Source organism: Pinus tabuliformis, chromosome 9 (genome assembly GCF_031772625.1).
Source record: "Pinus tabuliformis cultivar Carrire ecotype Pingquan chromosome 9, CPIR1, whole genome shotgun sequence".
Classification (NCBI taxonomy): Eukaryota; Viridiplantae; Streptophyta; class Pinopsida; order Pinales; family Pinaceae; genus Pinus; species Pinus tabuliformis.
In genome coordinates this window covers 292572091-292586253 of record NC_142307.1, presented here as the reverse complement: position 1 = coordinate 292586253, position 14163 = coordinate 292572091, and the positions used below count along the sequence as shown (strand labels likewise).

Genomic DNA, 14163 nt, shown 5'->3' with positions numbered 1-14163 from the left:
ACTCATGGTTGAAGTTTCTCGAGTTAGAATCTCTTGTACACCATCCAATTGATTATGCTCTAGTTGAAAAGAAAATTAGAAATGAGATCGATTTAACTCTGGTTGATCTTGAGGGTCTTTTACCTTCGGCAATCATTATGGTTGTTTCTGTCACTGCCTATACCACTAGTAGTAAGCCCCTATCAGAAGAAAACTTGCAAAAGGCTTTAGATGCCTGTGATAGAGCACTTGCACTTGATGCAAAAAAAAATAAGGTTTTGGATTTTGTTGAGAGTAGGATGGGATACATTGCCCCCAATTTGTCTGTTATTGCAAGGAGTGGGGTTGTAGCGAAATTGATGGGTACTGCAGGGGGTCTCTCTTCACTGGCTAAAATGCCAGCTTGTAATGTGCAGCTTCTTGGTGCAAAGAAAAATAATTTGGCAATATTTTCAACAATGACTTCACAGTTTCGTGTTGGATACCTTGAACAAACAGAGATTTTCCAGAGCACACCACCTGCTTTGAGAATGCGTGCATGTCGATTGTTAGTTGCTAAATTTTTTTTCCATGAGACAGTTGAACCAAAGACTTTGCATTTCTAGTTTCTTTAAACTTAACAGTTTAGGTATATAACTTGTGTGCTGCAATGAGAAGATATATAACACCCAAAATTGGATCTAAACTTTGTAGCTAGATACTCCCAATAGGCATCTCCTAGAAAATCACCTTAACAAGTGACAAACTCCTTTTGTTAGTTGAATTTAAAGCAAAGTGGCAGCTTCTTAGGATCAAACTCCTCTAATTGATTTGGAACAAAAGAAATGAAGCACTTCGTAGCAAGGCACAAATTGAACATTTTTTTTATAGGTATGTCTGTACCCTTATCTGTGTAAATATTCACTTGCAAAACACTGTCCAAGTCCAAAAGGTTGAAATGAAAGTGGCAGACTTGTGCAACAAGGAGCCCCCTAATCACTCTATTTTCCCTTTAGCTTATTCTAGGCAATCACAGTGCTTAGAATCAAGGCACAAACATTGGGTTTGCTGGGTTGTTCAACAAAGAAGGACATGGGAAGAATGGCATCACAGTTAGCCTCCCTGCTTCAACAACACATTGAAAAGTTCCTTCAACTAGTTCTCACTTTTTTTGAAGCCAAGAAACACCCAAGCCCAAACAAGGGAAATACGGACGGGAACCTTTGTACCATACCTTGAACAAGTCATTGTGAGAGAATCACCAAATCAAATATCAACAATTTTAGATGTACCTATTTGAATGCTTAATTTTGATTTCCTAAGTCTTGCGGTCTTACTTTTTATTTGTGTTCATCTTCATCGATGTCATTGTCTACTTTTGGAAACTATTTTAAACAATTGAACACACATGCTTTCCCTTTTATCAGATAACACCTAGAATGTTTCTTGTGCTAATCCAATTGCTTTGAGCTCGATTATTTAACACAATTCTGCTTTGCAGAACACTGTCCAATAGCTTGTTTTAGTATAGACACATGAATTTTATTTTAGAAAATACCACAAAAAAACTCCATCCTAAAGAAATATGACCACTGATATTATATGTTTATACAATTCTAGCCATTTTGATATTTTGTCGAAGTGTTGGTTTACACATTGTTGTAGGTGACTGTTTGAGCTTTTATCTACAAATAGGAAGGTACAATGAACATATATGCCAAAGAGACTTCAATATAACACAAATAACATAAAATCCATATGGTAGCAAGATTTTTGAACATGCCAAGATCACTTTTATTAAAGATGAAAATACACATACCACTAATAACCCATGGGGCAACCAACAATTGTGGGATAGATTGAGAAATATCAGTGAGAAAATAAGAGATATATGACTACATATAAGTGTTGCTTTAATTAAGATAAAATATCAATAATATCAGCACCTTCCACATGGGCAATGCATACATAGGAGTATGCATATGTCACCTTCAAATGTTTGAATTTTCCCAGAAATTATGTACAGGTCCAGCAACTCGTTTTAGTATAGACACATGAATTTTATTTTAGAAAATACCACAGAAGAACTCCATTTTGAAGAAATATGAGCATGCACAGCAATAACCATTAATAAATGTATTGGTAAAGTTGATTTATTTTTAAACCAAAAACAAAAAAAGTGTTGTCAAAGAGACACATCTTCAAGTCTACATATACCATACATATCAGCTACTTCCCTTTTATATAAGAAGTGCTTTAGGTGCAAGAGGCATTGAAGTCTTTGTTGTATATAATGATTTATTGCATTCTGTCATGTGAAATTGTCATTAAAAAAAAAGTGTTGGAAATTACCTAATGAAGAAAGAGAAGACAAGCTCATAATCAAATATGCAAGTACTCGATTATTGGACCATTGAAACACTTTATTTATATAGAAAAGATGAAGTACATGTACATACTTGCAACTTATCACAAGTTGGAACAATTTCAAACCCTAGCCAGCGAAACCAAGAAAACCCTAACAAACAACTCCTCATATATAAGAATCACACCTAAAAAAAGCTGGTCACTACACTAAGAATCCTCAACAACCTAGCATCATCAACTGCAATGACATTCATGACACGAATGTTGGTATGTGGGAGATTAAAGAAGAAGAAGATGAATTTTCTCTCACAACTTGTTTGAGAAGCCTACAAGTTGGTTAACCTTTATGTCTTTTCCTTAGCCCTGTTGGTTTATTCTGTGTCCTGGTTCAATATGCAAACATTCAGACACCATATTAACAATGGCAACAACAACCACTACTCAATTTAAGAGCAAACTAAGAGCATAAACATGGAAACAAACCTGGAAAATCACCAATTTGGGTGTTGTCAATGAGCCAATCATGTTCGGATGGAGGTTGATCCATTGAAGAAGTTTTTGTATCTGTAAGATAACAATGCAATTTCCATCAGACCAAATAATATCATGTGAATTAATATAGGCATCAAAATACAAACTATATCAATTATGGATCCCATTAAATGCACCTTGACTCATGGGATCAATAGAGTGATGGTGCTTCTGTCTACATGCTTCAAGTGAAGGCACAGTATGGGGATGGTGCACCCCTTCAAATATTCAAAGACTACATTAACAACATCAACAACAACCAATGCACACAGATAAGAGAAAAGGCATAACAGCAAACCTGGAAAATGACCAATTTGGGTGTGTCAATGATCCAATCATGTTCGGATGGAGGGAGATCCATTGAAGAAGCTATTGTATCTGTAACATAACAATGTAATTTCCATCAGAGCAAATAATATGATGTTAATTTATAGAGGCATCAGAATACAAACTACATCAATTAGGTGTCCCGTCAAATGCACCTTCAATGATGTGATAAATAGATGGATGATGCTTCTTTCTATGTGCTTTAAGTGAAGGCACATTATTGGGATGGTGCACCCCTGCAAACATTCAAACACTACATTAACAACATCAACAACAACCAGTGCACACAGATAAGAGAAACGGCATAGCAACAAACCTGGAAAATGACCAATTTGCGAGTTGTAAATGAGCCAATCATGTTGGAATGGAGGGAGATCCATTGAAGAAGCTATTATATCTGTAACATAACAATCTAATTTCCATCAATGCAAATAATATGATTTTAATTTATAGAGGCATCAGAATACAAACTACATCATTAGGTGTCCCATCAAATGCACCTTGATTGATGTGATAAATAGAGGGATGGTGCACCCCTGCAAACATTCAAACACTACATTAACAACATCAATAACAACCAGTGCACATAGTTAAGAGAAAAATCATAGCAACAAACCCAGCAAATCACCAATTTGGGGGTTGTCAATGACCCAATCATGTTCGGATGGAGGGCGATCCATTGAAGAAGATGTTGTATCTGTAAGATAACAATGTAATTTCCATCAGAGCAAATAATATGATGGTAATTTATAGAGGCATCAGAATACAGACTACATCATTAGGTGTCCCATCAAATTCACCTTGACTCATGTGATAAATAAAGCGATGGTTCTTCTGTCTGCGTGCTTCAAGTGAAGGCACAATATTTCGATGGTGCTCCCCTGTAAACATTCAAACACTACATTAACAACATCAACAACAACCAATGCACATAGCTAAGAGAAAACACATATCTAATCTATCTATAGAACTTACTTGGGACAGTAGAGGATGCATTGTTAGAGCGAGGACGACCACACTTGTTGAGGTGTTGAAATTGAAATGGTTCATCTTCAGATGCAGGGACATTCAAATCAATATCGAAGCTGGCAATTTTTTTTCTTCTTTTATTTTTCTTTTTAGGACTAAGGAAACTCTTCTTCCTCTTCAAAGATGACTCATAAGCACCCAACCCAAGGGTGAAGTCATAATCCATAATATGAAGATCATTAACATCATCCAAAATTTTTTAGCCAAATCAATCAATTGTTTTGTCTTGCTCACAGTAGAAGGAGGACTATTCCAAAACAGGTCTAGATAGCCAAACAACTCCCCTCTTAACAAATTAAGGTCTTCAACATTTTCATCATCCATAATAGTTGTGCCAGTATCTGCATCAAGTTTTGGTGCCTCTATACTTATCTCAGGAGGGGAATTCAATGCATTAGGTGTGGTATCAAGATCCAATAAAGGGTCTGAATCCATTAAGGAGGAATGCAACCAATCTACCTTTATGGCATGCTTGCAAATGTTTCCACGAATAGACCATGGGAAATCACAAGTGATAAAATTTGTGCGATGCCATATGATAAGATATTTCTTATTAGGTTTACTTTGACTCCTCACCCAATAAGTGTGAGATATGCTCTCATGAGGCCTGCAATCACTGTCTAGAATTCTTCTAGCCTTTTCCATTGATGATTCAAGATGCATCTCTTTCTTGTGGTTGTTCAAATATCCTTCTTTTTTCAAAATTTCCTTAAATCGATAACATGGCTCAACATTTTTTATTAGAGTATAGAATATCCAATCCATCTTACGAGAACATTTCTTTTGTCTATCACATAGAAATGTTGTATTGAGATAACCGTGATATGACTCCACAACATTATTTGTCTCCTGATTTGAATGAGGAAAATCTTGGCAACCTTTAACCCACATCCCTAAATGTAAAAATTGAACTAGTAAATATATCTTGTCGTTATAAAATAAAAAAACGTATGAACTAAAAAAAATAGTATGCGAACTTACGCATCTTTTCACCAGCAACCCAATTCTTGTGGAAATAGTCCAAAAACTTCTCCTCAGTTGCAAATTTGGTGAAAAAACCATTGATTACATTATCCACTTCATCATTAGAAACATTTTTCATGATATAACCAAGTTCATTGAACATCTCTTTTGCTTTTTCTGAATTGTTGGCCAACCGATTAACATTCTTTAGCCATGCCCTCCTTACATCCCAAATACACAATATCACTTCACATCTAGTGATTCTCCTGCCAAACTTAATTCATTTTAAGTGAGAAATATTTAGAATGAATGCAACTTGCAATGTCAAATAAGAATATTGATGTTACCTCAAAGCAATGATTTCAGCCAATGAATCATCAACCATAAAGGCATTGACCTTCCAGTGAAGATGAAGCTGAAAACACCTATGCATGAGGTGCTCCAACCATACTGCTATATCTTGTGATGTATTATGTGACATCACCACCCATGCGACTAGAACCCCACTTTGTTGCTCATCAAACACCACAAGCATGTACAACTGATATTGTCATATAAAAAATGAAGTTAATTTTAAGTCAATAATCATATTGAATCATTATAACCAAAATGATTCATTAAAGCTATCATTGCAAAAATACTCACTCCATATTTATTTGTACTGAATGTTGAGTCCATGGATATCAAGCTATTATGGGATAACTTGACCATAGTTTCCAACATCCATTTTGTTTGTATTCCAGCGATAAAAGGGATCTCTCCACCATTGGGCTTCTGGTAGAAGAAGAAATCATTATGGTGTTTTTCATACCAGAGATTCACACTCATTTCATCTTTGTTATGCAGTTGGTAATTTTCTTTTGTCAGACGATTATAGATGTTTACAATATCTTTTCTGCATAAGAAAAAATCCCTAACCCGAGCTGTGGCATGTATGTCAACATATTTCTTAATATGCATTTTACAAATAGAGTCAATTGGCACTTGAAGGAAAAAACAACTTTCTAAATAAGAAATCATGTCTCTTGAAATTCTTGGCTTCCTCTGAGGACCATCATGTTAAAATTGGCAACTAAGGCCAAACTCCATGTGGGTCATATTATTTATGGCAGCTGATATTTTTATTAGATCCCTCTCATTGAGAGGTGTAGGATTGATCTAAAGACCATCCGATTACGATAAGTATTTATGAACTTATGAATTTATTTATGTTATGGACAAATTGTTAAGTCGACCAACAACTTATGTAGGCTCAGAAGCCCAACAGTCATGTCTATTCAACCTCTACGTTTTAGTAGAAATAGAAGAGGACTTCAAGTCATTTCGACACACACTTGGATCTCTTCCTCTCTTTACTTGTCTTTGGGTTTTAGTAGGAGGAGAGATCCTAAGGAAAACCCGGAAAAGCTAGAACTGCTGGAAAAGTCGAAAAATTCGAAACTGTCAGAAAAGACGGAACTACCAGAAAATCGGGAAAAGTGAGAAAAGTTGGAACTACTAGAACCGCCGAAAAAGCCAGAAAAGCCGGAACTGCCGGAAAAGTCAAAACTGGAGGAAAAGTCAGAACTACTGGAAAAATCAAAAAAGCCGGAAATGCTGGAAAAGCCGGAAATGTCGAAAAGATGGAAATACCAGAAAAGCCAGAAATACCAGAAAAGCTAGAAAAGCTGAAAATGCAGGAAATGCTGGAACTGCCAAAAAAGCCAGAAAAGCCAGAACTACCAGGAACTGTCGAAATAGCCAGATCATCTGTCTCCGAAGGAAGGCAGCATGATGTATGAGACCATGGGTAGCATGATAAGTAGCATGATGATATGAGCATGGGCAACATAATGATGCATGATGATATGAGTATGGACAACATGATGTATGAGATCATGGGCAGCATAATAGGCAGCATGATGTATGAGATCATGGGCAGCATAATAAGAAGCATGATGATATGAGCATGGGCAGCATAATGATGCATGATGATATGAGCATGGGCAGCATAATGATGAATGAGATCATGAGCATGGGCAGCTTGATGATGAATAAGACCATGGAAGATGCAGCATGATGAGCAGCATTAAGATGAGAGCAGCTCAGTCATCAAGGTTCAACACATGTGATAGTACAGCAAGGTGTCACATAGTAATGTGCAGCAAATAGACGAGATGCAGCACTATGATAGGTGAACGAGTCACCTTAGAGAATCAGTTGAAGCAATATGTCTTCAACTGATCTCATGCCGATATCAAAAGTCAAAGTGTTGACTTCTATTGTAAATGTACTATCTCTCTCACTTTCTCTGCTAAACTTTGAAGAACATAAAAGAAGAATTGATCAAGGGTTTCCCCACATTGTGGGGTTTGTCCCTGGCTAGCGCCACATCTTGTATCCTCTTGTCTTGGCTTGTCTTCTGTGATTTATATTTATGTTCTATCTGCATTTTACTTTATGCTGATGTGATTGCTAATGTGGAAAAGAAATTGAAATAAATTGCTCTAGCATAGAACATACCTAAAATTAACAGGGTATCAAAGCTGAGGTGAAGACAATGCCCAAGCAAGAGTGAAAGAGTAATCACCAAAGACAATAGGGACAAGACAAAAGGATCAATGAGTTCCACATCTCTCTTCTACGTTCACTAAGGGTGAAGTGGAAGCAGAGAATATTATCAGAATGGCACAGTGGAAGATCACTTCATTGGGAAGTTCAGATCTAAGGGTGGAAGGAAACATAGATACCTTGCTTGCAATAAGTTTGGCCATCATGCAAAGGAGTGTCCGAATAGTAGAGACACATCTCTTGATGAAGATAACAAACATTCCAGGGACATCTTCAATGATCAGAGGAATGAGAAGTAATGCAGGTCATCAAGGAAATGGTCGACTCTTCAAAGAAAGCGAGGAACCCCAGAATCTCTTTTATGTACCTGATCGCAAGAAGAACTAGGTGTCCATCTCGGAAATGGAATTTTAAGGTTTCAGGATGGCACTCATCGATGGAAAGGTACGTGTCTGAAAATAGATTTTTCAAAGATGTTTTAGAGTTAAGGGTTGTATCAAGTCCACTGGGGACCATGTCCATTGACTCAACACTGGAGGTCTGTGAGTCAGATGGTGACCAGGATGCCTGAATTCAAAAAGAGCATGAAGGTACATGTATGAGATGTACCGAAGGAAAATATTACAAGGGGACCATTCCCCTCATGTAGTAGGTCCACAGGTTTGGAAAAACCCGTGGAGTTTTAGATTCATGAATGGGAATCTCATGCATACAGGTGGAAGAAAGCCCTCTATGCAAGGATAATTTTAGGAGCGAATGTTCGCCCTTTGGCGAAATTAAGGGGTTTTAAATTTTTAGTGGGCGAATATTTTGTATCATAGTACATTTTTACAAATTACCTCAAATAGCCCACCTTATTTTAAGGGAGAGGGTAAAAAAGGAAAATTTAGCCCTTAAAATTAGGACTTACAACCTTCCATTCGCCCATTTTCAAGAATATGTTTTATTTAAGTGAATCCATTCGCCCATTTTCAAGAATAGGTTTTATTTAAGTGAATCCTATGGGCCAAATACCATATTTATAAAAGAGGTATGGTAAATTAATACAAATATAAATAAATGAGAGGTATGGTAAATAAATAAAACATTTTTTATATTTACTGCATAAGTCACCTTATATACATGTAAGGGTGTAAACAAATAAAAATATAAGTAAAGTGGAGGTATGGTAAATAAATAAAAATATAAATAAACTAGACGTATCGTAAATAAATAAAACCTCTTTTTATATTTAGTCCATAACCCTCGTTTTATTTATGAAGGCTAAGAAATAGGTTTATTTAAGTGAATCCTATGGGCCAAATACCATATTTGTAAAAGAGGTATGCTAAATTAATAAAAATATAAATAAACGAGAGGTATGGTAAACAAATAATTTTTTTTTTATATTTACTCCATAAGTCACCTTATATTTACGAACACTCAAAAAATGGGTTATATTTAGGTGAAACCTGTGGCCAAAATACTATGGGACAAATACCATGGAATAGATTGTTATTAATATCATGCAAAAAACCATTATTAAACCTAATATTAGAATTAATAAAAATAAAATGGCACATGGTAATGACCCATGGTATTCACCTGGAATGTAGCAGGATGATTAATTCTCCTGTGAGATCTAGATGATGTGTTCTCCATGACGATTGTGTAGCAGGATGATTAGTTCTCCTGTGAGGCCTGGATGATGTGTTCTCCATGGCGATTGTGTAGCAGGATGATTAGTTCTCTTATGAGGACAAGATTGATTAAGTTCTCATCTCGAGGCATCCTACCCATGCAGTCTGGGACTCATGGGAAGTACCTCTCATCTGATCAATGAGCAGGGAAATGAGGATAGGGACCATAGTAGTACTGATGGATGCATCGTTGTATCTAATATATTCCCTATGCTAGGATGACCCTTCATTGACCTGGGATCAATGATACTGGTCTAGGACTAGTGGTAGGAGTTGTACCCACTATGACACTGACTTCGGGTTGGTTCAGGACTGGGCTGGGACCAGTGGTACATACTCTGAGACTGACTTCGATTTAGTAGATTACTGGTCTGGGAATAGTGGTAGGAGTTGTACCTACTATGACACTAACTTCGGGTCGGTTGAGGACTAGTCTGGGACCAGTGGTACACACTCTGAGACTGACTTCGGGTTAGTGGAGAATGGTATGACACATTCTCGATCAATTCTTCTTCTTCATGGTTTAGCAAATCTAAGTTGAGCAGAGCAGAGCCAGCAGAGCAAAGCAGAGCCAGCAGAGTAGAGCTGAGCAGGGCACTGATGGCAGAGATAGTACAGTTGGACATATGGATCAGTGGATGGAGTTCTCCCTAGTTGAGAGGGAGTTTTAAAATTGGCAACTAGGGCCAAAATCCATGTGGGTCATATTATTTATGGCAGCTGATATTTTTATTGGATCCCTCTCATTAAGAGGTGTAGGATTGATCTAAAGATCATTCGATTCCGATAAGTATTTATGAAGTTATTAATTTATTTATATTATGGACAAATTGTTAAGTCGGCCAGCAACTTATGTAGGCTCAGAAGCCCAATAGTCATGTCTATTCAACCTCTACGTTTTAGTATAAATAGAAGAGGACTTCAAGTCTTTTCGACACACATTTGGATCTATTCCTCTCTCTACTTGTCTTTGGGTTTTAGTAGGAGGAGAGATCCTAAGGAAAAGCCAGAAAAGTTGGAAAAGTTGGAACTGTCAGAACTGCCAGAAAAGCCGGAAAAGTTGGAACTGCCAGAATTGCCGGAAAAGCTAGAACTGTCGGAAAAGTCGAAAAAGCCAGAACTTCCAGAAAAGCCAGAATAGCCGGAAAATTCGGAGAAGCTAGAACTTCTGGAACTGGCGGAAAAGTCGGAACTGTTGGAAAGGCCGGAAATACCAAAAAATCCAGAAAATGTCGGAACTGTCGGAACTACCAGAAAAGTCGGAACTGCTAGGAACTGTCGAAACAGCCGAAGCATATGTCTCCAAAGGAAGCAACATGATGTATGAGATCATGGGCAGCATAATAAGCAACATGATGATATGAGCATGGGCAGCATAATGATGCATGATGATATGAGTATGGGCAACATGATGTATGAGATCATCGGCATCATGATGTATGAGATCATGGGCAACATAATAAGCAGCATGATGATATGAGCATGGGCAGCATAATGATGCATGATGATATTAACATGGGCAGCATAAATGGTGAATGAGATCATGAGCATGGGCAGCTTGATGATGAATAAGACCATGGAAGATGCAGCATGGTGAGAAACATTAAGATGAGAGTAGCTCAGTCATCAAGGTTCAACACATGTGAAAGTACAGCAAGATGTCACACGGTAATGTGCAGCAAATAGACGAGATGCAGCACTATGATAGGTGAACGAGTCACGTTAGAGAATCAGTTGAAGCAATATGTCTTCAGCTGATCTCATGCCAATATATAAAGTCAAAGTGATTGACTTCTATTGTAAATGTACTATCTCTCTCACTTTTTCTACTGAACTTTGAAGAACATAAAAGAATTGATCAAGGGTGTCCCCACATTGTGGGGTTTGTCCCTGGCTAGCGCCACATCTTGTGTCCTCTTGTCTTGGCTTGTCTTCTGCGATTTATATTTATGTTCTATCTGCAATTTACTTTATGCTGATGTGATTGATAATGTGGAAAAGAAATTGAAATAAATTGCTCTAGCATAGAAAATACCTAAAATTAACACATCATCACCTAAAGTTTCATGTTTGCCATGACAAGGCCATCCTTGCCCATCTTCATGATCATACATGTTGTATGTTATTATTGCAACATCGGGATCTTGAACCATGAACTTAATAATAAAATGGCATTGGCAACCCCTCTTTTTGACAATTGAATGCCTTGGTTTTGTTTTCCATTCTTCTCTCTTGTCTTCTAGGCCATATGAGCAAGTATAACTACAAAATAAATTTTGAAATGTCAACACATATGACAAATGATAAAGCATTGTTAATATCAACATGTAAACAAGGCTTTTCTAAAATACTTACAGTTCCCATAGTAAGGTAGCACTAGGCATTGAGCTTGGAGTTTTGCTTTTTTGACGTTGGAAGGAACATGAAGCATCTGGATTCGATTCCTCTACTTGAATAAAATCATTAATTCTTAGTTTAGGAATTTTTGCAACGTGGTCAATATTCATGTTCGTCTTGTATACTTCAGACTAAACTAAATCTTTACTAGAAAATATGATTTTCTCTTTAGGGTCTTTCACCTCAAGGCCCATAATAGTATTCCATTTCTTTTCCATGTTGTCTCAATGTCTGCAAAAAATGTGGAAACATATTAGGAAATTGAATCTAAAAACTAAAGTATTAAAAGACAATAAATAGTTGCATTTACAAGTAGACTATTGTCGTGGGTCCCTGTCATTGACAGATATGGTAGAAAGAAGGTGAAATGTCAAAAGAAAATATTCTACACTATTTATTGAGCAAGAACCCCACATTCTTCTAGTTTATAGTACAAAAACATCAATTACAAAGCTCACCGCCCCGTGGAAATGATGTTGTGAACACTGTACAAATTTGACAATGTAACTGTGGGCCTCATGTTGTCATATGATATGATATGTGAATCTCCAAAAAGTCACATATCATCACGCAAGAATTTAATGAACAACCAAGTGTTTGAATGACACTTGTCCAAGGAGCTGCCAAATGTTTCCAAGGAAATTTCAAACTCTAGAGTAGAATTGCTAAGTTCACAAGTGTCAAATGGTTGTCCAAGCGTGGGTTGATGATCAATGTGATAGCCCAATACACAGCAGTTCCAAGATTACTTATCTAACGCCATAATTTTCCAGATTTGTGACAACAAATTAGCAAGAATGTATACAGAAAAATTATCAAATCAAAAAAGGATTTTGATGATTTGGCCTCATACAAAGAAGCTAGGTGCTAAATGATTGTCACTGAAACAGTAATCAAGGATTGTGTGCTAAAGTTTCAATAATTTTATCTTTGTGTAATATTTCATATATAGAGAGATTTCTCACATAATAGGTGAGATAATTATCTAAGTAAGAAATTCAGGAAGGAGACAAGGGTTTCGAGGGAATCTACAGAGGGCACCAGGGATAGAGAAACATTGCATAAAAACAATGAATGCTCAATTCTTGAAGTTCTCCAATTTAGAAGGGATTCACATTAAAAAGAACAATAAACATAACATTTTAGGCCAGCCAACTGTTTAGGACAAGCAGCGACAAACAATGCTCAATATTCTTAAAAAAAATGGTCTTAGTACCCCTACTCAAAGGATTCAGTGTGACCTTCAAAGAACTAGTCAAGTGAAGAAAAAATTGTAAATTCATAGTTGGTTTTATTTTTGTACGTATTTCTTATTTTTCAGTTGGTGGAGTTCTTGCAACTCTTTTAATTATCATCACAGTTTTCTGGGTTAAATTTACATATGGAGTATATTTTCATGTTAGTGGTTCACTCACAAATTGGATTAATCTTCCTTTCACATTTTTTGAAGGAGATGGGTACAAGTTCATGTTAACAAAAGATAGGTTGGCATCAATTTGCAAGTTTTATCTATTATTTACTATTTGAAACTGATAGAATTCAAGTCTTGATATTTGTTGTTGGAGTAAGAATAAAGGATATTGAATCAGTAGTCAAAGGATTCAATTGGCAGAGTATTATGAGGCTGAAATCTTTTTCCATATATGAAGGAAAGAAATCAACCAACAAAAGTCAAATCCAACAATTTCAGGGTAATGAAAATATATGTGGCAGATATGGGGCATTTTATGGAAAAGAAATAATAGGTTGAAGATTTATTCGAATTCAAGTTATGAAGATCAACAATTAAGGAACAGACGAAGAGAAATGGCAAAAATCCCAATTTTCAAGGAAAAAAATTAATCAACATATCAACTAATACCTGATTCGAAGACTTCAACAGTTCTAGAAATCTTACGAAGACAATTCTATTTTAGTTTATAGATAAGGAGTATTCTATAATTCGTGACACATTTAAAATATAAATCAAACACTAGAAATTTCATGTTGCTTTGCATGGTAGATGAATTACTTCAGCATGACTCTTGCCAAGATGAATGAGAAAGTAATGTGTTGCACTAAAAAGGGCAGAGCTAGTTGCATACATTGCAAGAGAATTGGTGTAGAGTTCAGCTTGGGCGATAATGAATGACAGTGTTGTGAAATTGTGTTCTATGCTACAGTGCTCATGCGGTTTATGGATTGAAAAGAAACTCTTTATAATGATTTAGTACCATAAATAATGGATGACACTGTTAATTATTAGTTGTTATGTAATCAGCTGAGTAATGAGTGTATTAATCCGCTGGGTAATTGCATGGACTTCGAGTTACAGCTCCACAAAATGCCAGAGAAAGAGAAAATATGTTATTACAAAACAAAA

The 14163-nt window shown here is 36.3% G+C and overlaps 1 protein-coding gene across 1 annotated transcript; it reads right to left on the bottom strand.

The window, feature by feature from the left end:
• Nucleotides 1–2590: 2590 nt before the first annotated feature.
• LOC149148333 (uncharacterized) lies at nt 2591–4073 on the bottom strand. The gene is made up of 7 exons (XM_089438242.1): nt 3984–4073; nt 3684–3880; nt 3500–3580; nt 3339–3419; nt 3155–3234; nt 2809–2889; nt 2591–2708 (listed from the first exon to the last, which is right to left on the bottom strand). The coding sequence occupies exons 2-7, from the start codon at nt 3727–3729 to the stop codon at nt 2697–2699; spliced, it is 381 nt and encodes a 126-aa protein (XP_089294368.1). The 5' UTR covers nt 3730–3880; nt 3984–4073; the 3' UTR covers nt 2591–2696.
• Between the last annotated feature and the right edge of the window lie 10090 nt (nt 4074–14163).